The sequence below is a fragment of the Pleurodeles waltl genome, chromosome 3_1, assembly GCF_031143425.1.
Source record: "Pleurodeles waltl isolate 20211129_DDA chromosome 3_1, aPleWal1.hap1.20221129, whole genome shotgun sequence".
NCBI classification, from domain to species: Eukaryota; Metazoa; Chordata; class Amphibia; order Caudata; family Salamandridae; genus Pleurodeles; species Pleurodeles waltl.
The window spans coordinates 1,581,888,276-1,581,915,885 of record NC_090440.1 but is presented as its reverse complement, the minus strand read 5'-3'; the positions used below and the strand labels follow the sequence as shown (position 1 = coordinate 1,581,915,885).

Sequence of the window (27,610 nt, the reverse complement as noted above, 5' to 3'; positions counted from 1 at the left end):
ATCATCACCTCCTACGCCGACGACACGCAACTTATACTCTCCCTCACCAAGGACCCCGCCAGCGCCAAGACCAACCTACAAGAGGGTATGAAGGACGTCGCAGATTGGATGAGGCTCAGCCGCCTAAAGCTGAACTCTGAAAAAACGGAAGTCCTCATCCTCGGCAACACCCTGTCCGCCTGGGATGACTCCTGGTGGCCCACAGCCCTCGGCACCGCACCGACCCCCACAGACCACGCCCGCAACCTCAGCTTCATCTTGGACCCTCTTCTCACCATGACCAAGCAAGTCAACGCCGTGTCCTCCGCCTGCTTCCTCACCCTCCGCATGCTCCGCAAGATCTTCCGCTGGATCCCCGCCGACACCAGAAAAACCGTGACCCACGCCCTCGTCACGAGCCGCCTGAACTACGGCAACACCCTCTACGCCGGGACCACAGCCAAACTCCAAAATCGCCTGCAACGCATTCAAAACGCCTCGGCCCGCCTCATCCTCGACATACCCCGCAGCAGCCACATCTCCGCACACCTGAGACACCTGCACTGGCTACCCAGTCAGCAAAAGGATCACCTTCCGACTTCTCACCCACGCACACAAAGCCCTCCACGACAAGGGACCGGAATACCTCAACAGACGCCTCAGCTTCTACGTCCCCACCCGCCTCCTCCGCTCCTCTGGCCTCGCACTCGCTGCTGTCCCTCGCACCCGCCGCTCCACGGCGGGTGGGAGATCTTTCTCCTTCCTGGCGGCCAAGACCTGGAACTCCCTCCCCACCAGCCTCAGGACCACCCAGGACCACTCCGCTTTCCGGAGACTCCTAAAGACCTGGCTGTTCGAGCAGCGATAACCCCCCCTTTTTCCCCTAGCGCCTTGAGCCCCGCACGGGTGAGTAGCGCGCTTTATAAATGTTAATGATTTGAATGATTTGAATTTCTGCAATATAACGCAAGCACTAACCAAAAGAATAAAACAAATCTGTCGGTTTACTACAGGAAGGGTAATACAATCGCTTCAGAAACTTTAGGGATTTTTCACTAGCCTCGGCAGTTATTCCGTCTTTCTCGGTTTCCCACTTTCGCAAGCAAAATTTGACCCGCAAACTTTACTCTCAACTGATCAATGAACTATTCTAGTGCACTTTAGAATTCGTTAAATCTCAAAGTCGAAGTTTTCTTTCACTCCGCAACATACATACCGACTTGTTGACCACGCCCGATCAACCTATTAAACCGACCAGATTACAACATTAAACAAGTGTCTAATACACTTTTCAACATACTCCGGAGTCTTTTGACCTCGCAGGGCCCGTTTCAACATCAACAACCACGTGGACAATTTTTCTGCACAAAGCGCTACACACACCTGAAGTTTGACGACTTCCCTACTCTCACACTTTTGGAGTAACACTTCTCTAATATCTTTTAACCCCCTAAAATCCTCACAAACTTCTCAATTAATCTGCGGCAATAAGCTGTGCAAGCGCAAAACCCTAACTTCACTCATACCGTCACTAGAAACGCCGAAAACATTCTCACACCTCCATGTCCTCCATTCGCAAGCTCCGAGATCCCGGGAAAGTCACTGGGGACTTAGGGCATCATCATCCCTCCAACTTGTTTTATCAAAGAAAATTCTAACTTGACTCTGTCTGTTGTTCGGATGGGGTCCCAAAGGGCTAAACCATCAATCTCTGTTACCATCTACTGATAACGCGTCCAGCCCTTATAAATTACCTGTACCTGGACACGTTGTAGGTCGGTGGATCTTTTAACCGAGTCGGGTTCTCCTCATCCTAGAATAGTCAGGTCACTCAGATCAATAATCAATAACCATTATAATCGATAATCAATACCCAATTAATAGATCAAAATAACACATCAAAATATCAATAACAGTTGGTATTTCGGCGCACCATGACCTTTCAGTCATGAATAACCACACCAGTTTATTAAAAGTTAGTGAATTGATTTCCCTATATTAACAAAGCTAGCACAATGTATATAAGTCTCAAAACCAAATGATATATGCAGATGAACATTGCAAGCTGTCCATAGCGGCGGAAGAAACGCAATCTACGCAAAATCTGGATAATAATACACTCAGTTATCGCAATACAAATCACTAATATAACTAACTGTATTTGACTAATTTCATACATTGGTCAGCATAACAAGATTTCAAATCAACATGGTGCATCAAATGAATCCCTCGACTAACCTCTAATTAGCATTGGCATGTGGGACTTCATGCAAAACTAATTTAGTCAACACAAATTTGGAAAACTTCTAGCTAGGACCCTATCAAAATAGCAGTTGGTACCTAAAAGGGAAAACACAATGCATAATACATTTGTCCTTTCATATTTACCAAATACAATCAGCATTCAAGAAAGTCTTCGTCCTTCAGGTACTGGTTCGATCAGCATGGGGCAGATTTCAAAAGGGGCAAAGTTAAGGGCAAGCTTCCTTGCAATCGGCAAGGAAAATGGGGCAAAGTTACTTCATGGGCAAGACGGGGCAAATCAAAGTTAAAGTCTCTAGGGTGAGAATTCTTAAAGTCTCCTTCTCTCAGATAGAGAAAAGAACATCAGGGTGTCGTCCAAAATGGAGACTGGCATCTGGCTTCAAATTGGCATCAAGGAAAATGGCTGACTTCTCTTTGTCCAGTGGGTTTAAGTAAGAAACATTCCAAATTCTGCAGGGTCTTCCATTGGAGGGTTCATAGGTTGGCTGCAAATTGTCCAATGAAAATTGTCTTTTACTAGCGCTCATTTATGCATACACTGTCCTTGGAGCCTTGGAACACAAGTTGTAACATGGTTTGCCAATTATTTTACTATCTGTACCTTCATTGTCCGCACCTGCAGACTGGCCTTGTATCAAAGGGGATGAAACCGGCCTAGTACGAAACCTTGGAGATAAGTGTATTAGTCATCTCTGCTGGAAAAATACAACTTCAAGCAAGAATATGTGTTTCATTAGTTCAAGGAAAAAGCCACGCAGTTAGAATTTGAGACCAGGCAACTAGGCCAAAGCCTCTACTAAATTTAAGCTAAGCAAAACCGTTTCAAACGAGAAATCATGGCATACATTTGCAATTATGACGGATTACTACATTTTCAATACTTCATGATTAATAAAGCTTGTTTACAATGATGGCGAACTACCCCGAGGGCACAATTTCCCTCGTACATTTTTTTGTTTCTAAAATCACACTACATTATATGCTTTTGATTACGTGATATGTATGAATATATGTTGGACCCTCCTTTTCTGCGTCATCAATAGTTAGGGATCATACTCTAACGCTGCAGCCAAAGAAGCCAACCAAACAGATATGCAACACTCGTACACAAAGCTCCCTGGCGTTATCTGGATAACCCGGCAGCCAGTGTGAATTAAAATATAAAGCAATAAACAAAAATGTTTCTAATCAGAAAATGTACAACAGAAGATTTCTGTGGTTGAAAACAAATGTTACTTAAAAGTTCATAGAAATATATAGTCGTTCTGAGAAAATGCAAGTGATAGTGATGGGCATGCAGTGGGCGTGGTTAAAAGCCCACCTAGATACCAACATGTCAGAAAAGCGTTCAACATAAAAACGGGAGTGTATTGGCAAATCCGGGACTCTTAGTCACCCAAATCTCAGAGGTGCTGGTAATTTAGCCCCAGACCTGATGAGACTGGGTGCTAGTGCAGCTGACCTGCCCAAGAAACATTCTCAGTTGTACACCCAGAGGCTGTTATGAGGTGCAAGGAGGATCACGAGAACAATAAACCCAGAAAGATAACTGAATGGGTTGCGCACATGTTGCGAAGATCTGCCACAAGTTCAAATCCTGGCAGGGCAGAGCCAGCTCTCTGTTTGATCTATCTGAGGTTGATCACACCAGTACCACTGATGCTGGTGACGAAGGAGGTGAAATAAAAAATTTGGCTTACACTTTGCTAGGGTGACCAGAATTTTAAGGCCAAAAACCGGGACATTTCACAAAAAATAGAAGGACTACAATTTTATTCTAAACGAGTGCACAGAATGACAGTGCTCATCAGCACAGAATTACAGAAGAGGCGCTAAGAACATAAATAAAATGCAATTTTTAAAGCCTGTATAATGCCTTTTAATTAAATTGCTTTCTGATAACACCTGTTAACTGTCTCTTCTTTGGAAAACAAAAAAATCACCTCCCACAGTTTTCAGGCACTCCTCTCTAAAAACCAGGACAAGAACTAAATTTCCTGAAATCTGCTGGATAGCTGGTGAAAAACCGGGACTGTCCAGGCAAATCCGGGGCACCTGGTTCCCTTACACTTTGTGCAGTATCAGTCAGTGGTGATTAGCATTTGTGAGTTATATATACCTGCTGGTGTGCAGTGACTTGCCCCTTTTGGACCCCTTCGCTTCCGATCACTACAAACCTGTTGTATGCATTTGATTTGCACTTTTTCACAGCTACATATAGCGCTTCATGCCCCTGACGAGGCACCATAGCACTTGGAGAGGATGGATAGAACGCTAATCCACACATTTTGGACCATAACTGGAAATGGCATTTATTGCAGTGTAATCTTTTACCAATATGTAACTGGAAGATCATTGATATGAATAGTAAAGATGGATATCCAGTGCCTGCTGAGTTTGACAGCGCGCCCTGCAGACTAGGTTAGTGATGTGCAGTGTTCCTAAGTCTGCCTTCCTATGAGGGTCATGTGGAAGGAGGACTGCCTCACAGGTGGAGTGGCTGTGTGCCAAGAGTAGGACGCAGTGCCAGTGTGTGATGGGAGGCAGTGCCAGTGTGGGAGGCAGTGCACTAGCGTGGGAGATTGCAACATCAGAGCGTGAGGGATAAGGATGTAGCTGGGAGAGGGGGAGGTGTTTGGGGTGTCACACACCCCTCTAATAACTATATTTTCTGATAAATAGTTGGGTACAGGTGCTTTTGGTCAGGTATGGTGAGGTGTCCGTCGGAGTTCACCAGAGATTTTTATATACACACTGTCTGACAATCTGTCAAAAAGTCTTCAAAAAATGCTGGTTCTTTTTTTTTTTTACTAAATCTCTAATTTAGTAACCCTGTCAGTCTGCATTCCTTTCCATTTCCACTGCACCTGAAGCTCATCTAATGCACCCTTCTAATTGTATGATGTATTTATCATTAAATGCCAGTCTGCTGAAAATCTGAACCTCCCCAGCTCCAGTGTGTGATGGGAGGCAGCACCAGTGTGGGTACCAGCACCAGTGTGTGATGGGAGGCAGCATCAGTGTGGGTTCCGGAGTGTGATGGAAGGCAGCGCTAGAGTGTGGTGGGAGGCATCCCCAGGGCGTGATGGGATGCAGCGCCAAGGTGAGGTGGGAGGCAGTGCCAGAGTGTGATGGGAGGCAGCGCACATTCGCAGCCAACGGTGCAGAGGTGAAGGACATCCTTTTAACTCTTGCTGCATCAGGAGGGTACAAACAGCCCCGGAATGAGGCCACTGCTGCTGTGTGGAGTCCTTGCAGAGGGAGACTGTTCACAGCAGAAACCTCGTGTTGTTTTTCCAGCATGTTTATTTGTGAAAGTGTGACCTCTGTCTCTGTGCTAAGGGGTTTTATAGCGCAGGCACACATGCCAATAGAATCAACTCAGGTGAAATTGACTCCAGCTCCAATCGAAGTCAATGTGTTAAATACATTCTCCCGATTAGTGTTTTTAAAATATACCACTTTCATCTTCTAAAATGTTGGCACGTATGGGTGGAAGGACGACAAAGTGCTCTGTGCCATCACTGCTGCGAGTTCAGAGGAGATTGTAAAACTGGATACAGGGCCTGCGTTCGGTTTTACAGTTGCAGGTATGAAGAACCCCACTGTAAGAGGTTTCCAGGGAGGTTCCTTGTCTGTATCAGGTGTTTTAGTACTGCACAGGCCTAATAATGAAGATGAATGCGTGTTAATTAAAGGGGATTTATTGTTTTCTATAATAGTGTGCACTTTCTAGTTTAGTTCAGTTAGTCCACCACTTATTGGTTTATCTTGTTCTCTCTTTCCTCTTTCAGGTGGTTCCGGTCCTCTGGAAAGTGTCAGCGCTCGGCCACATGTACAATACAGAATGGAAGGGAAAAATAAAGAGAAAAGAACCAATGACCAGTAGGTTTGTTTGTTCGGTAAGTGGTGTATATAAAAAAAAAATTATCAGAAGGGAAGGAGTGGGTATTTTTAGTGAGGAAGGTGAATGTCAAAAAAAAGAATAAATAACAAAGGTGATTGCATGCACTGTGTCTCCGATCATACACCAATCTGCATGCTTCCCCAGTGGAAAAAAAAACATTTAAATTCCTGCAAATCCAATCTTTTATTCTATCTTTTAGTTCTCCTCCTCCCCCCACCTCCTTTTTCTCCTTTTTGGTAGAGACGACGCAGAGCCCTGGAATCGGGCATGACCTGGGATAGCCCCGTCCCTCTGGGGACGTGCCCGGGTTCTGTTTCTGGGGACCTCGCTGTTCCTCCGTTGGGCTGGTTCTTCCGAGGTCTCCTCCTGCTTCCTCCTCCACTGCTTCATTCTTCCCCCCTCTTGCTTGCCGGTCTAACTTCCTTATTGTGTCTCCTCCCCACTCTGGTGCGTTGTCTCCTTCTTTCCCTCCGGTCGCGTCCTCCCCCTTCTCCTGGTTGACTCTCCTTGCCTGTCCTCCGCTTGCCTCCTTCTTCTCCTTACCGGTGTCTTCTTTCTCCTAGTCCGTGGTCGGCCGCTACTCCTCGTTCTCCTCTCCGTCCTCGGCGTCTCCTCCTTGTGCTCCTCTCTCTCCTCAGCATCCGGCATCTCCTTCCTGTGCTCCTCTCTCTCCTCGACATCCAGCGTCTCCTTCCCGTGCTCCTCCCTCTTCTCGGAGTCCTCTTCCAGTTTCTTTGTTACGTCCCTATGTCAGGATGTATCACTCTTCAGAGTCCCCCAGGGGACTCTTCCTTTGGTCCCGACCCCATTTCTATATTTACGTGGACGGGTTTTAGTTCCCCGTCACACCCACGCCCAGTCCAGGTTTGTGCACTCACAATGTCCCCCCAAGCTCAGCATAAAGAAAATTGCCCGGGCACCCGTGTGATCAGGTAAACTGATCTCAGAGAATGTTTCTGCACTTTACCCCCCTTGTAAGTGGCAGAACTACAAATCAAGTGCCGACCCAATGCTATGCACCAGTGTTATTACCCAGGTGTTTTTGCCTCGATTTACTGCGACGCTATGAATGAGGACATTAGAGCCAAGGCCACTGGAGGTGATCTTTCACACAGAGCACACAGCTTTAGCATTTATTTATTCTTTAGTTTTTAAATGGTTCTGCTTGTCTCCTTTCAGGTCATTCAGAGCACACAGTGTTGTTAATAGACATGACTTTGCACCATTGGGGTGTCTCAACCAGTCTTAATTTATTCTGTGAATTCTGTGGCTTGCTGCCCTGTATTTACAATGAGGAAAATCAAAACTACAAGGGTTAGATAAAAACAGTAAAATAACACCGGGAGTGAACAAGGTGCTGACGCCTGACATGGAACTAGGGCCGCCAACTTTCCACTATCACTCTGCAGGACACTGTGCCCAGGAGGCATCAAAACATGTTTACTGGGGAGAAAGTGAACTAGGAGTCACTGGGCGCAATTGTGCAGTTTCATTCCATAATCCCATACTCTGAATTAAGCCACATTAAAAACGTAACTTGATTGATTTGAGGGGTATTGCTATTCCTATGGTTTTTGAGCTCCGATCCGTTTGCCACCTCCTGCAGTCAGACTTGGTTGCTCGCTGGTGCCACTTTTGAGAGACAAGTTTACAACAAACATTTTTGCCTCGCATTTCAACAAAGCTCTAATGAAGTTAGCAGAGCAGCTGGAGAAGATGTATGGCCTCAATAAAGGAGATAAGCAGTGCCCTGTGTGCGAGGTCATGAGTGCTGGCACGGAGGGACACTGGAGAGAGAGAGACTCTCTGTGGTGCGATGTGACAGCATATGGTGTTTGTTTAGTAAAATAAGCTTTTTTTAGGAGCTGGTAGAGGACAGCACTGGAATAAAGCTAAAACAAATGTCAGCGACATGGGAGGAGGTGGGAGGAATGGAATGCTGCAATAAAATGCAGGCAGCTATCAGCCTAAAACACACACACTTGCACAGTGAAAGGGGAACACCAAAGAAATGTAAAAAAGTAGTCCGTCACAGCAAAAGATAAAGAAACCAAAGTGGAACAATACTGTAGTTGGTCACTGCTCTGAAACAGAAAAGGAGGGAGAAAAAGGTAGAACTGACCACAAGGGAGAAAGATTTTTAAAGGACACTGCAACCAACAAATGAAATTGCTTTATGCCCAAAGTAGAAGTATACTTCTGCTTTTGCTCGACCTAAAAAATAATTGAAATGATTAATGTAAAATACAAATTATATAAATAAGTCTATGGCAGGGTTGCGATTCCTGTACATCCACTCACAGATTTCCATCAAGTATTTTTTCCCCCATGCGGAGAACCCGCGAAAGAGCCAGCTGTAGGGCAGGCTATATATGCCAGCTATACTTAATTTGCGGTGAAAATACGCCAGACACATTTTGGAGAACAATACACCAGACACATTTTAAAGAACATGTCTCTTTGGTCAAGGGTCAGGTTAGTTTAGTAGTTTGGACCATATTTACATAGAAAAGGCATTTTTTGTTTTGATAATAGCTTTGGCATAGTTTGATGAAACTTCACAAAGCTTTCCAAAATGTGTTCTTCCACCTCAGCTCCTTTGTAGAGAGTTCCAGGGTGATCCATCACGTGGAGGAGAAGAAAAAAGGGCCCCCCAAAATGCTTTTTCAACATTCATTTTTCTATAGGATAGTGAGAAACAGCTACACTGCAAATGGCTGAACAGATTTAAAACAAATTTGACAGATAGCAAGATCCTGGCCCAGAGAGCTTTCTTTGTCAAGCAAAATGAAAAAAAAAACATAGGGCCTGATTATGATCTTGGCAGAGAGGTTTACTCTGTCACAAATGTGACGGATGTCCCGTCCACTGTATTATGATCCCATTATATTCTATGGAGATCATAATATGACAGATGGAATATCCGTCACGTTTGTGATGGAGTATTCCATCCGCCAAGATCATAATCAGGCCCATAGGTATTCAGGCCTGGATTATTATCAGTAACTAAAAGCACATTAGAATCAACTTTGGTGTGGCCAGGCCTGAATGGATGGGTCAAAGGGTTAACTGAGCTAAGAGGGCTATCAGATATTTTTTGTGGTAAGAAGATTCCCATTACACTTGGGACTGCCAAGCTAAGCAGAAGGTAGCTCTCAGGATGTGAGGTTAGGGCATTCTCACTCTGTAAGGTTTGTAGTTGAGTATTCAGCTTAACCAGTGGGCAACAATCCTTTAAGCTAAAGTATGCAGAGGTAATAGAAATACTAGGGCATCAGTATTTGTCAGGAGCTGGATGAAAATGCTGGTTCTTCACCTCTTTCCAATAAGTTTTGAATCTACGTTTCAAATCTACGGTGACTCCATCAAAAGTCTGACCTCTTACTAAAGGGACTTTTGTTTTGTAGCAAAATGACCTGTTCTAATTAACTAATTCTTCTAGGTGCAATGCTCTGCCTCCTTGATGTTGGCTTTACAGACCACCTGTTATTATTGCGCCAACGTGTCTTGGCCCTGCCTGATTCAGTAGATGCAAAGGATACAGCAAGATGTCCTTATGAAGATAGTACCAATAACTCTAGAAGCAAAAAGCTCTATGGCATAAAAAAGTATCATGTTGCAATTTCCTTATTGCATAAGCAATACACGTAGCCGGGGCTTCAGGACTAGAGTTGTCAAGATGGGTTTGCAGAAACTGAATTGTTAAAGCATTAGCATTTGGATTATAATATATATAACTCAAGCCAACAGAAGTGGAGCTTGTGGATTTGATCATCAAAACTTGATCCTGTGGAACTGGAGCATGCAAGATTGGACCAATTGGCACTCAAGCTTGCACGAAAACTCGAGAGTGAAGAACCCAATAGCCCACAGGAGTAGGATGGAACAGTTCCAGGTTTTTCTTATATGTCAGAGAGGAACAGAGGCACTTGACCAAAAGAGTCAGGCCTAATTCTAACTTTTTGGGTTTTTAAGGATCGTAATGTAGAATAAACACTGCAGCAATCATCGAAGGGTTGAATAACAAAGCCTCCCAGGACACAAAACCACTACTTCCTTCCAACTGACGTCTTATGTGATCACATGCAGACCATCAACAATGCCCCATGAACCACCACAAAAGTAATTGTGAGCCAAAGGAATTAAACTATCTCATTGTAGAGAGTGTTCTTTGTCTGACTGCAAACCCTTTGGCCTGAGGCATGAGTGTCCTGCGCAAAACTTGAGTGCTCTGACAATGACAAGATGATTCGCAGTGTCCTGTGCAAAACTTGAGTGCTCTGACAATGACATGACATAATTCAGCCTGGAACAAACTCCCACAGCACATCACAGCAACCTCCTCTCTTCTTGACATTTGCAAGAAGCTGAATACCTGGCTTTTCGAGAAAGCCACAGGGCTGTCATCACAAATCTGCTACAGGGCACCTAGATACCCTCACTGGAGATTTGTATGCTATAAAACACCAATTACATAGCATATCCTCATCTTCCATCTCCCAGTTCTATAAACACATACATTCTGCCTTTGTTTTATGCTATGTAATGCGCAATCCACCCCTCACAAGTCGGTCTGTGCTATATAAATTCATAAAATGAATAACTCCTGGCCTCTAAGCTGTTGAACCAGTGTTTCGTGCAGAATGGCGAGTCCTCCAGTCTGAAAAGCAAGCAAATTGGAGTAATATTGGACCTTGTAAGGCTTCTAACATGAAAAGAACAAAACCAGACACAATAAAACCCCTAAATTGCCACGTGTTTACAGATGACTTATACTTGCAAGGTGAAAGATTCCAGGGAGATAGGATGAGCATAATAACCAATCAGAATGTTTTTGGCTAAAGACTTTTTCAGCATGATTACCCTGAAAAACGTTTTTGAACTCTTTCTCAAATTGCAAGGATACTCCCGTGTTCGTCAAATGTGAATAATGTTTGGGTATGTTTGCTTGAATATTTGGGATGATTCAATAAGTGGTTCAAAGGGTATGCAGAAAAAAGAGGGACAAAATAAGTTAAAAAAACAACCTCCTCGTTTTAATTCCTTCAGCAGTACTGCCGACGCACATTTCACAAGCATGCTTGTTAATGCTTTATTTTATTTAGCATTGTTTAATTTTGCCGTTTTGTCATATTCCTGTTCTTTTTTGCGGTCAATAAATATAAATCAGCGTGCTGGCTCCTATTCGGTACATATCGAAACCATAAACGGCTTGAGTCATATCCTCTGACATTTGCTGTGGGGTGGGTGACATTGCTTTCTGTTTACTCATGCCTGAAATTTCTTCCAGGGGTATTGGTCGTTTACCAGATCTTTAATGTGTTGCCCATTGTCTTTATCCATGTCTGTTAGAATTATTTTGGAATTTCTTCACTCACCCCAAGGACGTTTGTGCTTCATAAGTACTGAGGGATAGGCCGAGGGTGATGTGTTCAGTACACAGTGCAGTTCAGCAAAGCATTCAAAATCGGGGCGACCTTTGCTTGCAGCTCATGTAGAAATCAAGGTTGGTAGCAAGTAACAGTGTGACTCGGAGTACATACAAATTATTGACAGGGCCTCTGCTACATTAGGGTGATATTAGGCAGGCACTTTAAGGTCTACCACAAAGGGGCACAGTATTGCAAGTAAAGGACTCAGATATAAGCTTTTTCTAGCGAATGGCGAGCGCCACAGAAGTAAAATCAGTTGCGGCTCGCGGGGATTCCTGGGGGCGGGGTGGGGCGGTGCACGGGGGAGGGAGGGATGTATTGGCAGGGTGCACAGGAGGAATTAATAATCAAATTAAATTAAATTTAATAAAAAACGTACCTCTGCTCCCGCGCAGTGAGCCGCTCTTCTCCTTCCTCCGGATGCTGCAGGCACAGGCTCCCAGCCTGCCATGCAGCCAATTCTGACTCCGCTCAAAGCAGCGCCAGGATTGGCTAGAAGTGCCCAGCCAGGGTGCTCCCAGGCTGACTGGGAGCCTGTGCAGGCTCTCTCAACTCTGGCAACTGTGTTGCTAGGCTTGATAGAGCCTACTGCGCATGTATGTTTGGCCGGCCCGAGACGAGCCGCTGCTGGCAGGGGGCAAAGCTCCTACACCCATTCTTTCCTTTATATGAATAGATGGATTGATCCTTTAATTCTGCTAAGGGCATGGATCTGGCCTGCACAGGCACGGTAACGCTAAGCATTACACAAACCTAGGAAGAGTAGGTTGAATAATAACCTGCTTTCATTTAACACTTAACACTACAGATTTCAATCAATATTTGCAAGTGCCTGCAATTGATTATAGCATCGCATTTACAAGTACTTTATTGATCTTCTAGAACAAAGGTGGTAAATGATTTACCTGCCAGACACTTGTCTCACTATTTCTCTAAAACAAAAGCAGCACAGTAGCCCTTTTCTCTTCACTTGATGTCACAAAAAGTACCTTTTCTCTTTATACTTTCCATATTTCGGGATGACCATAAGAAATAAGCTAGGTTTTACATAGGATGTGCAATTAAAATTCAGTATCTGAGACTGCAGTGGGAACTACGAATAATACTTCTCTATACATTATAGGATTATATTAAACTGTCCATGGAGCTCTCAAGAGGGCTTCTGAGGGTTAGCTAAATAGTCGACACCCTTGCACACAAGGTTGAATAGCCAGACCATAAACTTGAACTGAACACTGCTAGACCCAAGGAAGTGGAGCAGACAGAGAAAGTTGGCGAAAGCAACCGAGTGCAATTAAATCAAGGGGTCATGGCAATACAAAAGAGGGGAATGAAAGTTGAAAACGAAGAACTGGAGGATTGGAATTTGTAGAAATAATATGAGAATAGTTGGACTCCTGTGGACAATCAAAACATGCGTTTTGGACTATTCCCTTGAGCAATTCTAGTCTGTGACAGTCCTGCTTTCTTCACTTACTCTATTGTCAAATGAAGATATCAGTTTCCCATCTACATGCCAGCCCTCTGAGTCAAATATTTGCTGGACTGAACAATTATCATGACAAAGACTCCATCCTCAAACTGTCCCAAGAAGAAAAAATGTTCATACTACCACACCCCTGTTCCAATATGCCTTAACTTCAGTTAAGCATTTCAGAAAAAAATGTGATGCATGCTAAACAAGCATTTGCAATGAAATAAGTCCTGCATTTACTTGAGTTGGAGCTATTGGCACTGTAAATGCATAACTGGACTTTTTTTGCCACATTAATTGATCAACCTTGCGGCATATTTTGGTCCTTCTGCCGCATAATTCCAGTGTCCCTGCAGATAACTAAAGGGTTAGTAGGCCTACTGGAATATTTTTTAAACAAGGCATTTAAAATACAAACTACTCCCAGGTGCAAAACATATTTATATGGCAGTTGGTACATGCGATGTGCGACATTGCCTGCGGGCCAATGAATAAATAATTGTACTCCAAAAATGCATGGTTACTGGATCACTGTTCCTTTACTGCAGTCGGGGAAGTCGAACAAAACACCCATGATTTTTCACACACTTGAGGAGAGCTATCTCACATGGTATTAATGATTCTCTGTTAGTCTTGAACTGAAATATTAGTTATAAAATATTGACCATTGTACAGCATAATCAACTGTAAGCTTTCCTTGAGGTTAGTTTTATAAATACACACACACACACACAGCTCAAGTTTCACAGACTCAAACATGACTAGTTCATCTACTCAAGTTTCCGCTTTGTATTCACAGTTTGTATCATGTTGCAAAAATAAAACTACAATTCCCAAAATGCTAAACAGAAACAGAAACTAAATGAGTGAATCATGCATCGAACTAGGGAGCTGGACAACTCTACGAATACTACTAAAAGGGCTGGTTTCCATATTGTATCCCATCATAAAAATAAAACTACAAGTCCCAGAATGGAAAGCAGGAACATAAACTAAATGAGAAAATCAAATTTTTTAACTAGGGAGCTCTATGAATACTACCCCATGGGCTGGCTTCCAACTTTATAATATTATAGTTGGAATGCACTCTTGAATAGTAGCATATCATAGTAAAAACACGTCAAAGCCAGGATTTCAGCACCTTACCTGACTGCTTTCATCATGAACTGCAGCTCACGAGCTGGGTTGACTGCCTGCAAAGGGTTTGGAAGCGGCCGCAGTGCAAAAATTTCAAAGGTATTTCTTAAGGAGTTCAGTAAAGTTGTAATATTGCACTCAAACAAATAATTCATTATTCCCAGAGGGCCAAAAAACAAACATTTTCAAAGCAGAAAAATGCTTTAAAGCGCTATGCAGTAACACGGCTGCTACATTCAAATGTTAAAGCACTAAATACTTAGGCAACATAGTTTTAAAGCTATAGCAGCCTACATATTACATGTCCAACCAATCCCCGCCCCTTCAACTCACTGTTACATCTGTTTATTTTCCATTTCTGACATTGTTCTGTTTAGAGTGCACCTAGTGCAAAAATGTCAAAATAAGTCTGGCAATTTATGTTCTTTCTGGATAGAAAAGGTACTTTTGTCTACTGGAAGCTTGGAGTCATCATAATGTAGCGCAGCGGGTTAATGTGCCTGCTGCAAAGAACATGTTCCAGGCAAATCACAAAGTGAATGTATTGCAAAAATGTAAAAATAACTCTGGTGATTTTGTTTTTTCTGGAGAGAGAATGTACTTTGGTCTAGTGGAAGCTTCGAGTCATCATAAGATAGTGTAGACGGTTATTGTGCCTGCTGCAAAGAACATGTGCTAGGCAAATCACAAAGTGCATATAATGTAAAAATATCAAAATAACTCTGACGATTTATGTTATTTCTGGAAAGAGAAAATACTTTTGTCTAGTGGAAGCTTGGAGTCATCATAAGGTTGCGCACAGGGTTAATATGTCTGCTGGGAAGAGTGTGTTGTAAGCAGCAGTCGATAGTGCATATCATGTAATTATGTCAAAATAACTCTGGAGATTAATTTTACTTCTGGAGACAGAACATACTTTGTCTAGTGGAAGCTTGGAGTCATCATAAGGCAGCACACAGGGTTGATGTGCCTGCTGCAAAGAACGTCTACTGTGCAGTTCACAAAGTGTATGTTATAAAAAAATGTCAAAATAACTCTGGCAATTTATGTTCTTTCTGGAGAGAGAACATACTTTTGTCTAGTGGAAGCTTGCAGTCATCATAAGATAGCACACAGGGTTAATATGCCTGCTGTAAAGAATGTGTATTGAGCAGATCATAGTGCATATAATATAAAATTGTCAAAAGAACTGGCGATTGATGTGCTTTATGGAGAAAGAACATACTTTTGTCTAGTGGAATCTTGGAGTCATCACAAGGTAGCGCAGAAGATTAATGTGCCTGCTGCAAAGAACGTGTGCAAGGCAAGTCACAAAGTGCATACAAATGTAAAAAGTTTATAATAACTCTGGCAATGTATGTTGTTTCTGGAGAGAGAATGTACATTTGTCTAGTGAAAGGTTAGAGTCATCATAAGATAGAACACAGGGCTAATATGCCTGCAGCAAAGAACGTGTACTAGGCAAATCACAAAGTGTATATAATGCAAAACTGTAAAAAAAAAACCTGGTAATTTATGTTCTTTCTTGCGAGAGAACATACTTTTGTCTAGTGGAAGTTTTGAGTCATCATAAGGTAACTCAGAGGGTTAAAGTCTCCGCTGCAAAGAACGTGTACTAGGCAAATCACAAAGTGCATTTAATATAAAAATATCAAAATAACTCTGGAGATGTATGTTTTTTTATAGAAAGTGAATGCACTTTTGCCTAAAGGAAGATTGGAGTCATCATAAGGTTATGCACAAAATTAATATTCCTGCTGCAAAGAACGTGTATGTAACCGGGCAATCACCACCGTGGCTCAGAACCACACCCGTGAGCCGGCTAGGAAGTGCCCCGGGGGCGACGTCTCGGGAATCGGAAACCCGGAAGTGCTTCCCAACCCGGATATCCGGGTTAAGGACGCCAAGAGTAAAGAAGACGAAGAGCCAGAGAGGAGGCGCGGGCTCGAGGCAGAAGAAGGAGGAGGAACAGAGCGGAGACCGCCAGGAGTAAGGAGGCTGAGGACAGAAACGGAGCAGAGCAGAAGGAGAGAAGACGGGAGGAGTCGGAGGCACGACGAGGGAATCTCGCCGTTCGAGAAAGCCGCGAAGGGAACCTAGAGGCACTCACAGAGAACTACGGGAGACATGATCAGCGCCGCCACGTTCCTGGAGGGGCGTGGCTAGCACAGGTACGATCGTGCCTCTGGATTGATTACATATCCCGGTGGTTGCGCGGCGGGAGTGAGAAGAGAACGCAGGGGAGGGATCGGGGAGAAGGGTTTGGGGAAAAGAGACCTTTTCCATAGTTCACACATACCTTTAACTGCACAAAGAGAGAGAGTGGTGAACTTAACCACTCTTCCCCAAAAGAAAGAGAATTGCCCTACAGTAAAGACTGAGCACTGGGGAGATTGTGGTACACTGAAGAAGCATGACCCTCCCACACCCTGTACCCCCCCTACACTCGCACACCCACCTACTAACCCCCCTTATAATAAATAGTCCCCACAGACACACACTCACCTGTTCTTTTCCTTTTCTTTGGGAACGACCACCACTATCCTGGGACGGAGAGATCCAGCATCATCTTGATGGCCGCCATATCATGACGAAGAAGACCTGAAAGAAGAAAAGACCATATTCCCTGTGACAAAAACTAAAGAAAGACCCAGGATATTACCTGAAGAGAGAAACCATATCTCACCAACCTTATACTTACACGTTCACCATTATAAAGAAATAAAAGAGCACATACGACAATCCATGGTGTAATCGGTATAATTTATACCCACAATCCTAAGGGATAACAAGAACCCACTACAGTGGTGTCAGAAGTGGGATTTTAAGGACAAGCACATCCCAAAATGGAGGACACTCCTACCATAGCGGACATGATGCAACAATTGGCTGAGGGACAAAGACACCGCCAGGTTGTGTAGGAAGAACAACAGAAAGAAGCTAAAACAGAACGGGAAGCCCTACAAAGTGCTTTACAAAGTCAGGCGACCATTATAGCCAACAATCAGTTGGTCCATGAGAACACCTTAAAAACATTAACGGATACCATTGCTGCTACCAGGGTTCACCCCAACGTACCAAGCTCAGTGTTACAAATATACCAGGAAGGCGAAGACCCGGAGGCCTTTTTTACAAACTTTGAAAGGGTCGCTACCTCAGCTACCTGGCCCCTGGATCGGTGTGGACAATACATAGCCCCTCTAATAACAGGTACACTCCAGGCGGCTTACCAGGCTGTGAACCCTGGAGGTACAACACCCTATCAGGATATCAAGAAAAGTATATTAGAACGGGTAGGATTCGACACAGAACACTACCGACTCCGATTCAAGAAGGCTAAATCGGGCCCTTCAGAAAATCCCAGAGCTTTGTATTTCCGAATAAAAGATCTGGGTCTAAAGTGGTTGGGACCCATAGGAACTAATCGTGAGGACATTATAGAAGCCATATTGTTGGAACAATACCTGGAAGCCCTACCCGCCTTCACCCGCAACTGGATTAAACAACATCCTAATCCAGATACTTCCACCACTATTGAGTTAGCATGTGCCTATCATCGTTCCATGGAATTTAAAACCACACCACATCACGTGACCCCTACACCACCACGTTCGATCATTGGTCAGTTCCCCTCCATGGGAAGAAGAGCACCCGAAGATACCGTAAAAACCCGGATGGTGGAGAGACCTTCCCTACAACAACCCCAATGTTATAGTTGCGGAGAATGGGGACAAATTGCCCGTGTATGTCCCCATAAGAAAAACAAACCTGAACCCATGGAGATAGGCATTACCCGAGGGTGGGTATATTATATAGGGAACGAAGACAAGCAGTACAAAAAGGAGTTGTGATCAATGGACTAAAAAAAACTAGCGCTAATTGATTCTGGTTGTAGCCAATTGGTTATTCGAATCAACCTGATCAATAAAAATGACCTCATTCCAGGGGTCGTAGTAGCTATCTGCTGTATTCATGGAGAGTCCAGGGAATATCCCATGACCTGGGTCTCACTTACATGGGAGGAAGAGGATCAAAGGTTAGAATGGGAGTGGTAGACCGCCTAGTAGAAGAGACTATAATTGGAACCGATTATATCCACTTTGCTGCCCTTTTAGACAGTGTAAGGAAATGCCTCCTTGGCATGGTTGCCCCCTGACTTTTTGCCTTTGCTGATGCTATGTTTACAATTGAAAGTGTGCTGAGGCCTGGTAACCAGGCCCCAGCACCAGTGTTCTTTCCCTAACCTGTACTTTTGTATCCACAATTGGCAGACCCTGGCATCCAGATAAGTCCCTTGTAACTGGTACTGCTAGTACCAAGGGCCCTGATGCCAAGGAAGGTCTCTAAGGGCTGCAGCATGTCTTATGCCACCCTGGAGACCTCTCACTCAGCACAGACACACTGCTTGCCAGCTTGTGTGTGCTAGTGAGAACAAAACGAGTAAGTCGACATGGCACTCCCCTCAGGGTGCCATGCCAGCCTCTCACTGCCTATGCAAGTATAGGTCAGTCACCCCTCTAGCAGGCCTTACAGCCCTAAGGCAGGGTGCACTATACCATAGGTGAGGGTACCAGTGCATGAGCATGGTACCCCTACAGTGTCTAAACAAAACCTTAGACATTGTAAGTGCAGGGTAGCCATAAGAGTATATGGTCTGGGAGTTTGTCAAACACGAACTCCACAGCACCATAATGGCTACACTGAAAACTGGGAAGTTTGGTATCAAACTTCTCAGCACAATAAATGCCCACTGATGCCAGTGTACATTTTATTGCAAAATACACCCCAGAGGGCACCTTAGAGGTGCCCCCTGAAACTTAACCGACTATCTGTGTAGGCTGACTGGTTCCAGCAGCCTGCCACACTAGAGACATGTTGCTGGCCCCATGGGGAGAGTGCCTTTGTCACTCTGAGGCCAGTAACAAAGCCTGCACTGGGTGGAGATGCTAACACCTCCCCCAGGCAGGAGCTGTAACACCTGGCGGTGAGCCTCAAAGGCTCACCCCTTTGTCACAGCACCGCAGGACACTCCAGCTAGTGGAGTTGCCCGCCCCCTCCGGCCCCGGCCCCCACTTTTGGCGGCAAGGCCGGAGAAAATAATGAGAATAACAAGGAGGAGTCACTGGCCAGTCAGGACAGCCCCTAAGGTGTCCTGAGCTGAGGTGACTCTAACTTTTAGAAATCCTCCATCTTGCAGATGGAGGATTCCCCCAATAGGATTAGGGATGTGACCCCCTCCCCTTGGGAGGAGGCACAAAGAGGGTGTACTCACCCTCAGGGCTAGTAGCCATTGGCTACTAACCCCCCAGACCTAAACACGCCCTTAAATTTAGTATTTAAGGGCTCCCCTGAACCTAAAGATTTAGATTCCTGCAACAACAAGAAGAAGGACTGCCTAGCTGAAAACCCCTGCAGAGGAAGACCAGAAGACAACAACTGCCTTGGCTCCAGAAACTCACCGGCCTGTCTCCTGCCTTCCAAAGAACTCTGCTCCAGCGACGCCTTCCAAAGGGACCAGCGACCTCTGAATCCTCTGAGGACTGCCCTACTTCGACGACGACAAGAAACTCCCGAGGACAGCGGACCTGCTCCAAAAAGACTGCAACTTTATCCAAAGGAGCAGCTTTAAAGAACCCTGCAATCTCCCCGCCAGAAGCGTGAGACTTGCAACACTGCACCCGGCGACCCCGACTCGGCTGGTGGAGAACCAACACCTCAGGGAGGACCCCCGGACTACTCTCCGACTGTGAGTACCAAAACCTGTCCCCCCTGAGCCCCCACAGCGCCGCCTGCAGAGGGAATCCCGAGGCTTCCCCTGACCGTGACTCTCTGAAACCTAAGTCCCGACGCCTGGAAAAGACCCTGCACCCGCAGCCCCCAGGACCTGAAGGACCGGACTTTCACTGCAGAAGTGACCCCCAGGAGTCCCTCTCCCTTGCCCAAGTGGAGGTTTCCCCGAGGAAGCCCCCCCTTGCCTGCCTGCCGCGCTGAAGAGATCCCGTGATCTCTCATTGACTTCCATTGCGAACCCGACGCTTGTTCTAACACTGCACCCGGCCGCCCCCGCGCCGCTGAGGGTGAAATTTCTGTGTGGGCTTGTGTCCCCCCCGGTGCCCTACAAAACCCCCCTGGTCTGCCCTCCGAAGACGCGGGTACTTACCTGCAGGCAGACTGGAACCGGGGCACCCCCCTTCTCTCCATTGCAGCCTATGCGTTTTGGGCACCCCTTTGAACTCTGCACCTGACCGGCCCTGAGCTGCTGGTGTGGTAACTTTGGGGTTGCTCTGAACCCCCAACGGTGGGCTACCTTGGACCAAGAACTGAACCCTGTAAGTGCCTTACTTACCTGGTAAAACTAACAAAAACTTACCTCCCCCAGGAACTGTGAAAATTGCACTGTGTCCACTTTTGAAATAGCTATTTGTGAATAACTTGAAAAGTATACATGCAATAGAAATGATTCAAAGTTCCTAATGTACTTACCTGCAATACCTTTCAAACAAGATATTACATGTTAAATTTGAACCTGTGGTTCTTAAAATAAACTAAGAAAAGATATTTTTCTATACAAAACCTATTGGCTGGATTTGTCTCTGAGTGTGTGTACCTCATTTATTGTCTATGTGTATGTACAACAAATGCTTAACACTACTCCTTGGATAAGCCTACTGCTCGACCACACTACCACAAAATAGAGCATTAGTATTATCTCTTTTTACCACTATTTTACCTCTAAGGGGAACCCTTGGACTCTGTGCATGCTATTCCTTACTTTGAAATAGCACATACAGAGCCAACTTCCTACAGACAGTACCCGGAAAACCGAAGAAAGCGATCCCTGGTGGAAAGAAGCCCCTTTTGATACTGAATTCATACCTCCTACTACAACACGATATAAACCGAGCAAGAACGAGAAAAGGGAAACTAAAAGACTATGGGCCTGATTACAACTTTGGAGGAAGGTGTTAAACCGTCCCAAATGTGACGGGTATACCACCAGCCGTATTACGAGTCCATTATATCCTATGGAACTCGTAATACGGCTGGTAGTATATCCGTCATATTTGGGACGGATTAGCACCTCCTCCAAAGTTGTAATCAGGCCCTATATGCCTCTAAAGACATTAAACCGGCCAGGGTAATTACACGAGTCACCTCTTTCACTAGTCTCCCTCCTTTTCGCTCCTGCCAAAGGGAAGATCCCACCCTCCTTAATGCCTGGAAAGCCGCCCGACCTAGAAACCCTGGAGACAAGGGACCCTCTTTTTCCATATATAAGAACCTGTTATATAGGGTCACAAACCCCAACAACCAGAAAAAAAAACATTTGCTTGTACCCAAGCCTTATCAACACCAGGTCTTACATTTAGCTCATAGTCAGCCAGGAGGGGGTCATTACGGTAGGGAAAAAAATGAAGAGTATCTGTTAAGAAGATTTTATTGGCCAGGAGTATTTTCGCAGATCCGGAGGTTTTGCCAACAATGCCCCAAATGTCAGTTTATTGGCCCTGGACCTAGGAAAAGAGCTCCCTTACAACCATTACCTATCATTGACGTGCCCTTTTCCTGAGTAGGGATGGACCTAATAGGACCCCTCCTACCTTCTTCAAAGGGTTATAGATGTATATTAGTCTTGGTAGACTATGCCACTAGGTATCCCGAGGCCATTCCCCTCACTAGTATTAATACAAAGAGCGTAGCCACCACCATGATCGGTTTCTTTTCCTGAGTAGGCTTTCCTAAAGAAATCCTAACTGATCAAGGGACACAGTTTATGTCAACCTTAATGTCACAGATCTGCCAACTTCTAGATATTAAGCATCTAAGAACCGCAGTATATCATCCGCAAACCAAGGGTTTAGTAGAAAGGTACAACTGCACCCCAAAAACTCTTTAAAAAAAAACAGTATCATATTCTGGTAAAGACTTGGATAGAAAATTACCCCTAGTTCTCTATGCGATTAGGACCCATGAACAAACCTCTACCGGGCATAGTCCGTTTTAATTAGTCTTTGGGCGACAACCCTGAACCCTGTTAGATATGTCAGCTGAAATGTGGGAAGAGGAGGAAGGAGGAGAGAAAAATCTTTTAGAATATGCCAGCGACCTAAAATCCCAACTTCGATCGGTATGGGAAGACGTAAGGGAAAACCTAGAGAGGGCCTAAACCAAACAAAAGCAGTACTATGACAGGAACGCTCAAATGCGCACTTTGAGTAGGGGAGAAATAGTTCTTGTCCTTTTACCCAGCTCCGAAAATAAGTTACTAGGCCGATGTCAAGGACCCTGTAAGGTCTTAGGAGCCATAACTCCTGTTACCTATACCATTGAGCTGTCAGAAAATCCAAAAAGAACCCAGGTCTTTCATATAAATCTCTTTAAAAAATGGGAAGAACCCCCTTCTCCTACAGGAGTACCGGCAGCTGGGTGTCTAGTTAATACAGTAAAAGAACTCGACATTGGGGGGTGTCCTACCGAACAATGTTCTAATTCGGAATAACCCCTGAAGTATTCATACCTCTCACCTAGACAACAGGACCAATTAACACAACTCCTCTCCTGTCATGATAAATTATTCTCTATCCAACCCAGGATGACTACAATAGAACAACACCACATTAAAACACTACCAGGAAAGGTAATTCGTCTACGACCCTATCGTATACCAGAAGCACGGAAGATCTTGGTAGAGGAAGAGATACACGCATGGGGATTATAGAACCCTCTAATAGCCCTTGGTGCTCCTCCGTGGTACTGGTCCCAAACCTGATGGGTCGGTCCGTTTCTGCATTGACTTTAGACAAGTCAACTCTATTTCCCAATTTGACACCTATCCCCTTCCCAGGGTAGATGAGCTAATAGAAAGACTGGGAAAAGCCAAATACATGTCTAGCCTTGATCTCACAAAGGGCTACTGGCAAATCCTGTTAGCAATGGCAGGTAAAGAAAAAACAGCATTCTCCACATCCTCGGGGCTGTACCACTTTAACGTCCTACCTTTTGGATTACATGGTGCCCCAGCCACGTTTCAACGTCTTATGGATACTCTGTTGTGGCAATACTCCAGATATGCAGCCGCATATTTGGACGATATTGTAATATACAGCGAAACCTGGGAAGACCACTTGAGTCACTTGAATAACATCTTTTCGGTTTTACACCATGCCGGCCTAACTGCTAACCCTGCTAAAAGTTGCCTTGCTTATACCGAGATCTCCTATCTGGGATATCGCATAGGAGATAGCATAATTAAGCCCCAAATGAACAAAGTGAAAGCCATTACTCACGTTCCCCCGCTTACCACAAAAAAAGAAGTACGATCCTTTTTGGGTTTGGTGGGATACTACAGGAGATTCATCCCCCATTATTCAACCCTTGCCGCTCCCTTGACTGACCTCTTAAAAAAGGGTCAGCCCACTAAAATAGAGAGATTGATCCTATCCCAACTCCAAAGTTATGTGTCTCTACAAAAGTGTCTCTCAACCGAACCAATCTTGTGTTGTCCTGCTTTCCATCGTCCCTTCCATTTACAAACTGACGCCTCGGACGTAGGTCTGGGAGCAGTTTCATCTCAAAAGGGAGCGGGGGCTACGACGCATCCGATAGTTTTCATCAGTCTTAAGTTGCTACCCCCGGATCAACGCTACCCCGTTATTGAAAGGGAATGTTTGGCCATCAAGTGGGCCAAAGAAAGCCTTCAGTACTACCTTCTGGGACGCACGTTTGTTTTACGTGGCTGTCACGACATAAAGATACCAACGTCTGAATATTGAGGTGGTTCATGGAACTGCAACCTTTTACCTTTCAGGTGTGCCACCTTCCTGGGGAATTGATGGGTCATGCTGACTACTTATCCCGTTATCCGATGGCTCTGAGTCTGGAACAGCCCCATTCGTGGGGAGGGATGTGTAACCGGGCGATCACCGCCGTGGTTCAGAGCCACACCCCTGAGCTGGCTAGGAAGTGCCCCGGGGTCGCCGTCTCGGGAATCGGAAACCTGGAAGTGCTTCCCAACCCGGATATCCGGGTTAAGGAGGCCGAGAGTAAAGAAGACGGAGAGCAAGAGAGGAGGCGCGCGCTAGAGGCATAAGAAGGAGGAGGAACAGAGCCGGAGACCGCCAGGAGTAAGGAGGCTGAGGACAGAAACGGAGCAGAGCAGAAGGAGAGAAGATGGGAGGAGTCGGAGGTACGACGTGGGAATCTCGCTGTTCGAGAAAGCCACAAAGGGAACCTAGAGGCACACACAGAGAACTACGGGAGACACGATCAGCGCTGCCACGTCCCTGGAGGGGCGTGGTTAGCACAGGTACGAGCGTGCCTCCGGATTAATTACATATCCTGGTGGTTGGGTGGCGGGAGTGAGAAGGAAACGCAGTGGAGGGATCGGGGAGAAGGGGTTGGGGAAAAGAGACCTTTTCCATAGTTCACACATACCTTTAACTGCACAAAGAGAGAGAGTGGTGAACTTAACCACTCTTCCCCAAAAGAAAGAAAATTGCCCTACAGTAAAGACAGCACTGGGGAGATTGCGGTACACTGAAGAAGCCTGACCCTCTCACACCTGGCACCCTCCTACCCTCGCACACACGCCTACTAACCCCCCCTATAATAGATAGTCCCCACAGACACACACTCACCTGTTCTTTTCCTTTTCTTTGGGAACGACCACCACTATCCTGGGATGGAGAGATCCAGTATCATCTTGACGCCCGCCATATCATGACGAAGAAGACCTGAAAGAAGAAAATACCATATTCCCTGTGACAAAGACTAAAGAAAGACCCAGGATATTATCTGGAGAGAGAAACCATATCTCACCAACCTTATACTTACATGTTCACCATTACAAAGAAATAAAAGAGCACGTACAACAATCCATGGTGTAATCGGTATCATTTATACCCACAATCCTAAGGGATTACAAGAACCCACTACAGTGTACTAAGCAGATCATAGTGCAAATAAGATAAAAATTTCAAAATACCTCTGGCGATTTATGTTCTTTCTGCAGAGAACATGTTTTTTTGTCTAGTGGAAGCTCGGAGTCCTCATAGGCTACCACAGAGGGTTAACGTATCTGCTGCAAAGACCATCTACTAGGTAAATCACAAAGTGCATGTAATGTACAAATATCAAAATAACTCTTGTGATTTATGTTATTTATGAAAAGAGAACATATTTTTCTCTTGTGGAAGCTTGACGTCATTATAAGGTAGTGCACATGGTTAATATGCCTGCAGGGAAGATTGTTTACTAAGCAGATAATTGTGTATATAATGTAAAAATGTCAAAAGAACTCTGGAGATGAATGTTCCTTCTGGAAAGAGAACATACTTTGTCTAGTGGAGGTTTGGACTCATGATAAGATAGCGCACAAGGTTAATGTGCCTGCTGCAAAGAACAGGTACTAGGCAGATCACAAAGTGCATTTAATGTATAAATGTAAAAATAACTCTGGTGATTAATGTTCTCTCTGGAAAGAGAAGTTACTTTTGTCTAGTGGAAGCTTGGACTCATTAAAAGCTAGCGTAGAGGGTTAATGTGCCTGCTGCAAAGAACGTGTGCTAGGCAAATCTCAAAGTGCATGTAATGTAAAAATCACAAGCTACCTTCAGCGATTTATATTCTTTCTGGAGAGAAAACATAGTTTTGTCTAACGGAAGCTTGAAGTCATCATAAGGTTGTGCACAAGGTAAATATGCCTGCTGCAAAGAACATATACTAAGCAAACTATAGTGCATATAATGTAAAAATGTCAAAATAACTCTGGAGATTTAGGTTCTTTCTGGAGAGAAAACATAGATTTGTCAAAAGGAAGCTTGAAGTCATCATAAGGTTGCACACAAGGTAAATATACCTGCTGCAAGGAACATATACTAAGCAAATCATAGTGCATATAATGTGAAAATTTCAAAATAACTCTGACGATTTATGTTCTTTCTGGAGAAAGAACATACTTTTGTCTAGTGGAAGCTTGGAGTCATCATCAGGTAGCGCACAGGGTTAATATGCCTGCTGCAAAGAACGTGTACTAAGCAGATCATAGTGCATTTGATGTAAAAATCTCAATGTAACTATGGCAATTATGTTCTTTCTGGAGAGAGAACGTGTTTTTGTCTAGTGGAAGCTTGGAGTCATCATAAGGTAGAGCTGAGGGTTAATGCGCCTGCTGCAAGAACGTGTGCAAGGTAAATCACAATATGCATTTAATGTCAAAATGTCAAAATAACTCTGGGAATTTACATTCTTTCTGAAGAGGAAAAGTAGGTTTGTCTAAAGGAAGCTTGGAGCGCACAGGGTTAATATGCCTGCTGTGAGAACATGTACTAAACAGATCATAGTGCATATACTGTAAAAATGTCAAAATAACTCTGGCAATGTATTTTCTTTATGGAGAGAGAATGTACTTTTGTCTATTGAAAGTTTGGAGTCATCCAAAGAGGGTTAATGTGCCTGCTGCAAAGAACGTGTACTAAGCAGATCATAGTGCATTTGATGTAAAAATCTCAATGTAACTCTGGCAATTATGTTCTTTCTGGAGAGAGAACGTATTTTTGTCTTGTGGAAGCTTGGAGTCATCATAAGGTAGAGCTGAGGGTTAATGCGCCTGCTGCAAGAACGTGTGCAAGGTAAATCACAATATGCATTTAGGGGGTCATTCGACAGACCGGCAGTGCCCCGCAGGGCATTCTGACCGCGGCGGTTCGGCCGCGGTCAGATGCGGGAAACCGGCGGTCTCCCGCCGGTTTCCCGCTGCCCTGCAGAATCCTCCATGGCGGCGGAGCGCGCTCCGCCGCCATGGGGATTCTGACACCCCCTACCGCCATCCTGTTCCTGCCGGGTCTCCCGCCAGGAACAGGATGGCGGTAGGGAGTGCCGCGGGGCCCCTGGGGGCCCCTGCAGTGCCCATGCCCATGGCATGGGCACTGCAGGGGCCCCCGTTAGAGGGCCCCACAAAGTATTTCAGTGTCTGCCATGCAGACACTGAAATACGCGATGGGTGCCACTGCACCCGTCGCACCTTCCCACTACGCTGGCTCAATTCTGAGCCGGCGTCCTCGTGGGAAGGTTGATTTGCCCTGGGCTGGCGGGCGGCCTTTTGGCGGCCGCCCGCCAGCCCAGGGCAAATCCCAAAATACCCTCAGCGGTCTTTGGACCGCGGAGCGGTATTTTGGTGGGGGAACTTCGGCGGGCGGCCTCTGCCGCCCGCCGAAGTTAGAATCACCCCCTTAATGTCAAAATGTCAAAATAACTCTGGCAATTTACATTCTTTCTGAAGAGGAAAAGTAGGTTTGTCTAAAGGAAGCTTGGAGCGCACAGGATTAATATGCCTGCTGTGAGAACATGTACTAAACAGATCATAGTGCATACACTGTAAAAATGTCAAAATAACTCTGGCAATGTATTTTCTTTATG

At 45.0% G+C, this 27,610-nt stretch overlaps 1 protein-coding gene across 1 annotated transcript in view; it reads right to left on the bottom strand.

Moving 5' to 3' along the window:
- The window catches only part of LOC138283603 (cilia- and flagella-associated protein 251-like), a 31,752-nt gene extending 17,403 nt beyond the window's left edge, over positions 1-14,349 (bottom strand). The window contains exons 1-2 of the mRNA XM_069221542.1: positions 14,204-14,349; positions 6,695-6,896 (exon numbers count right to left, since the gene is read on the bottom strand). Coding sequence (XP_069077643.1) covers positions 6,695-6,896; positions 14,204-14,349 — 348 coding nt within the window. The remainder of the gene's footprint in view (positions 1-6,694; positions 6,897-14,203) is intronic.
- Positions 14,350-27,610: the final 13,261 nt, after the last annotated feature.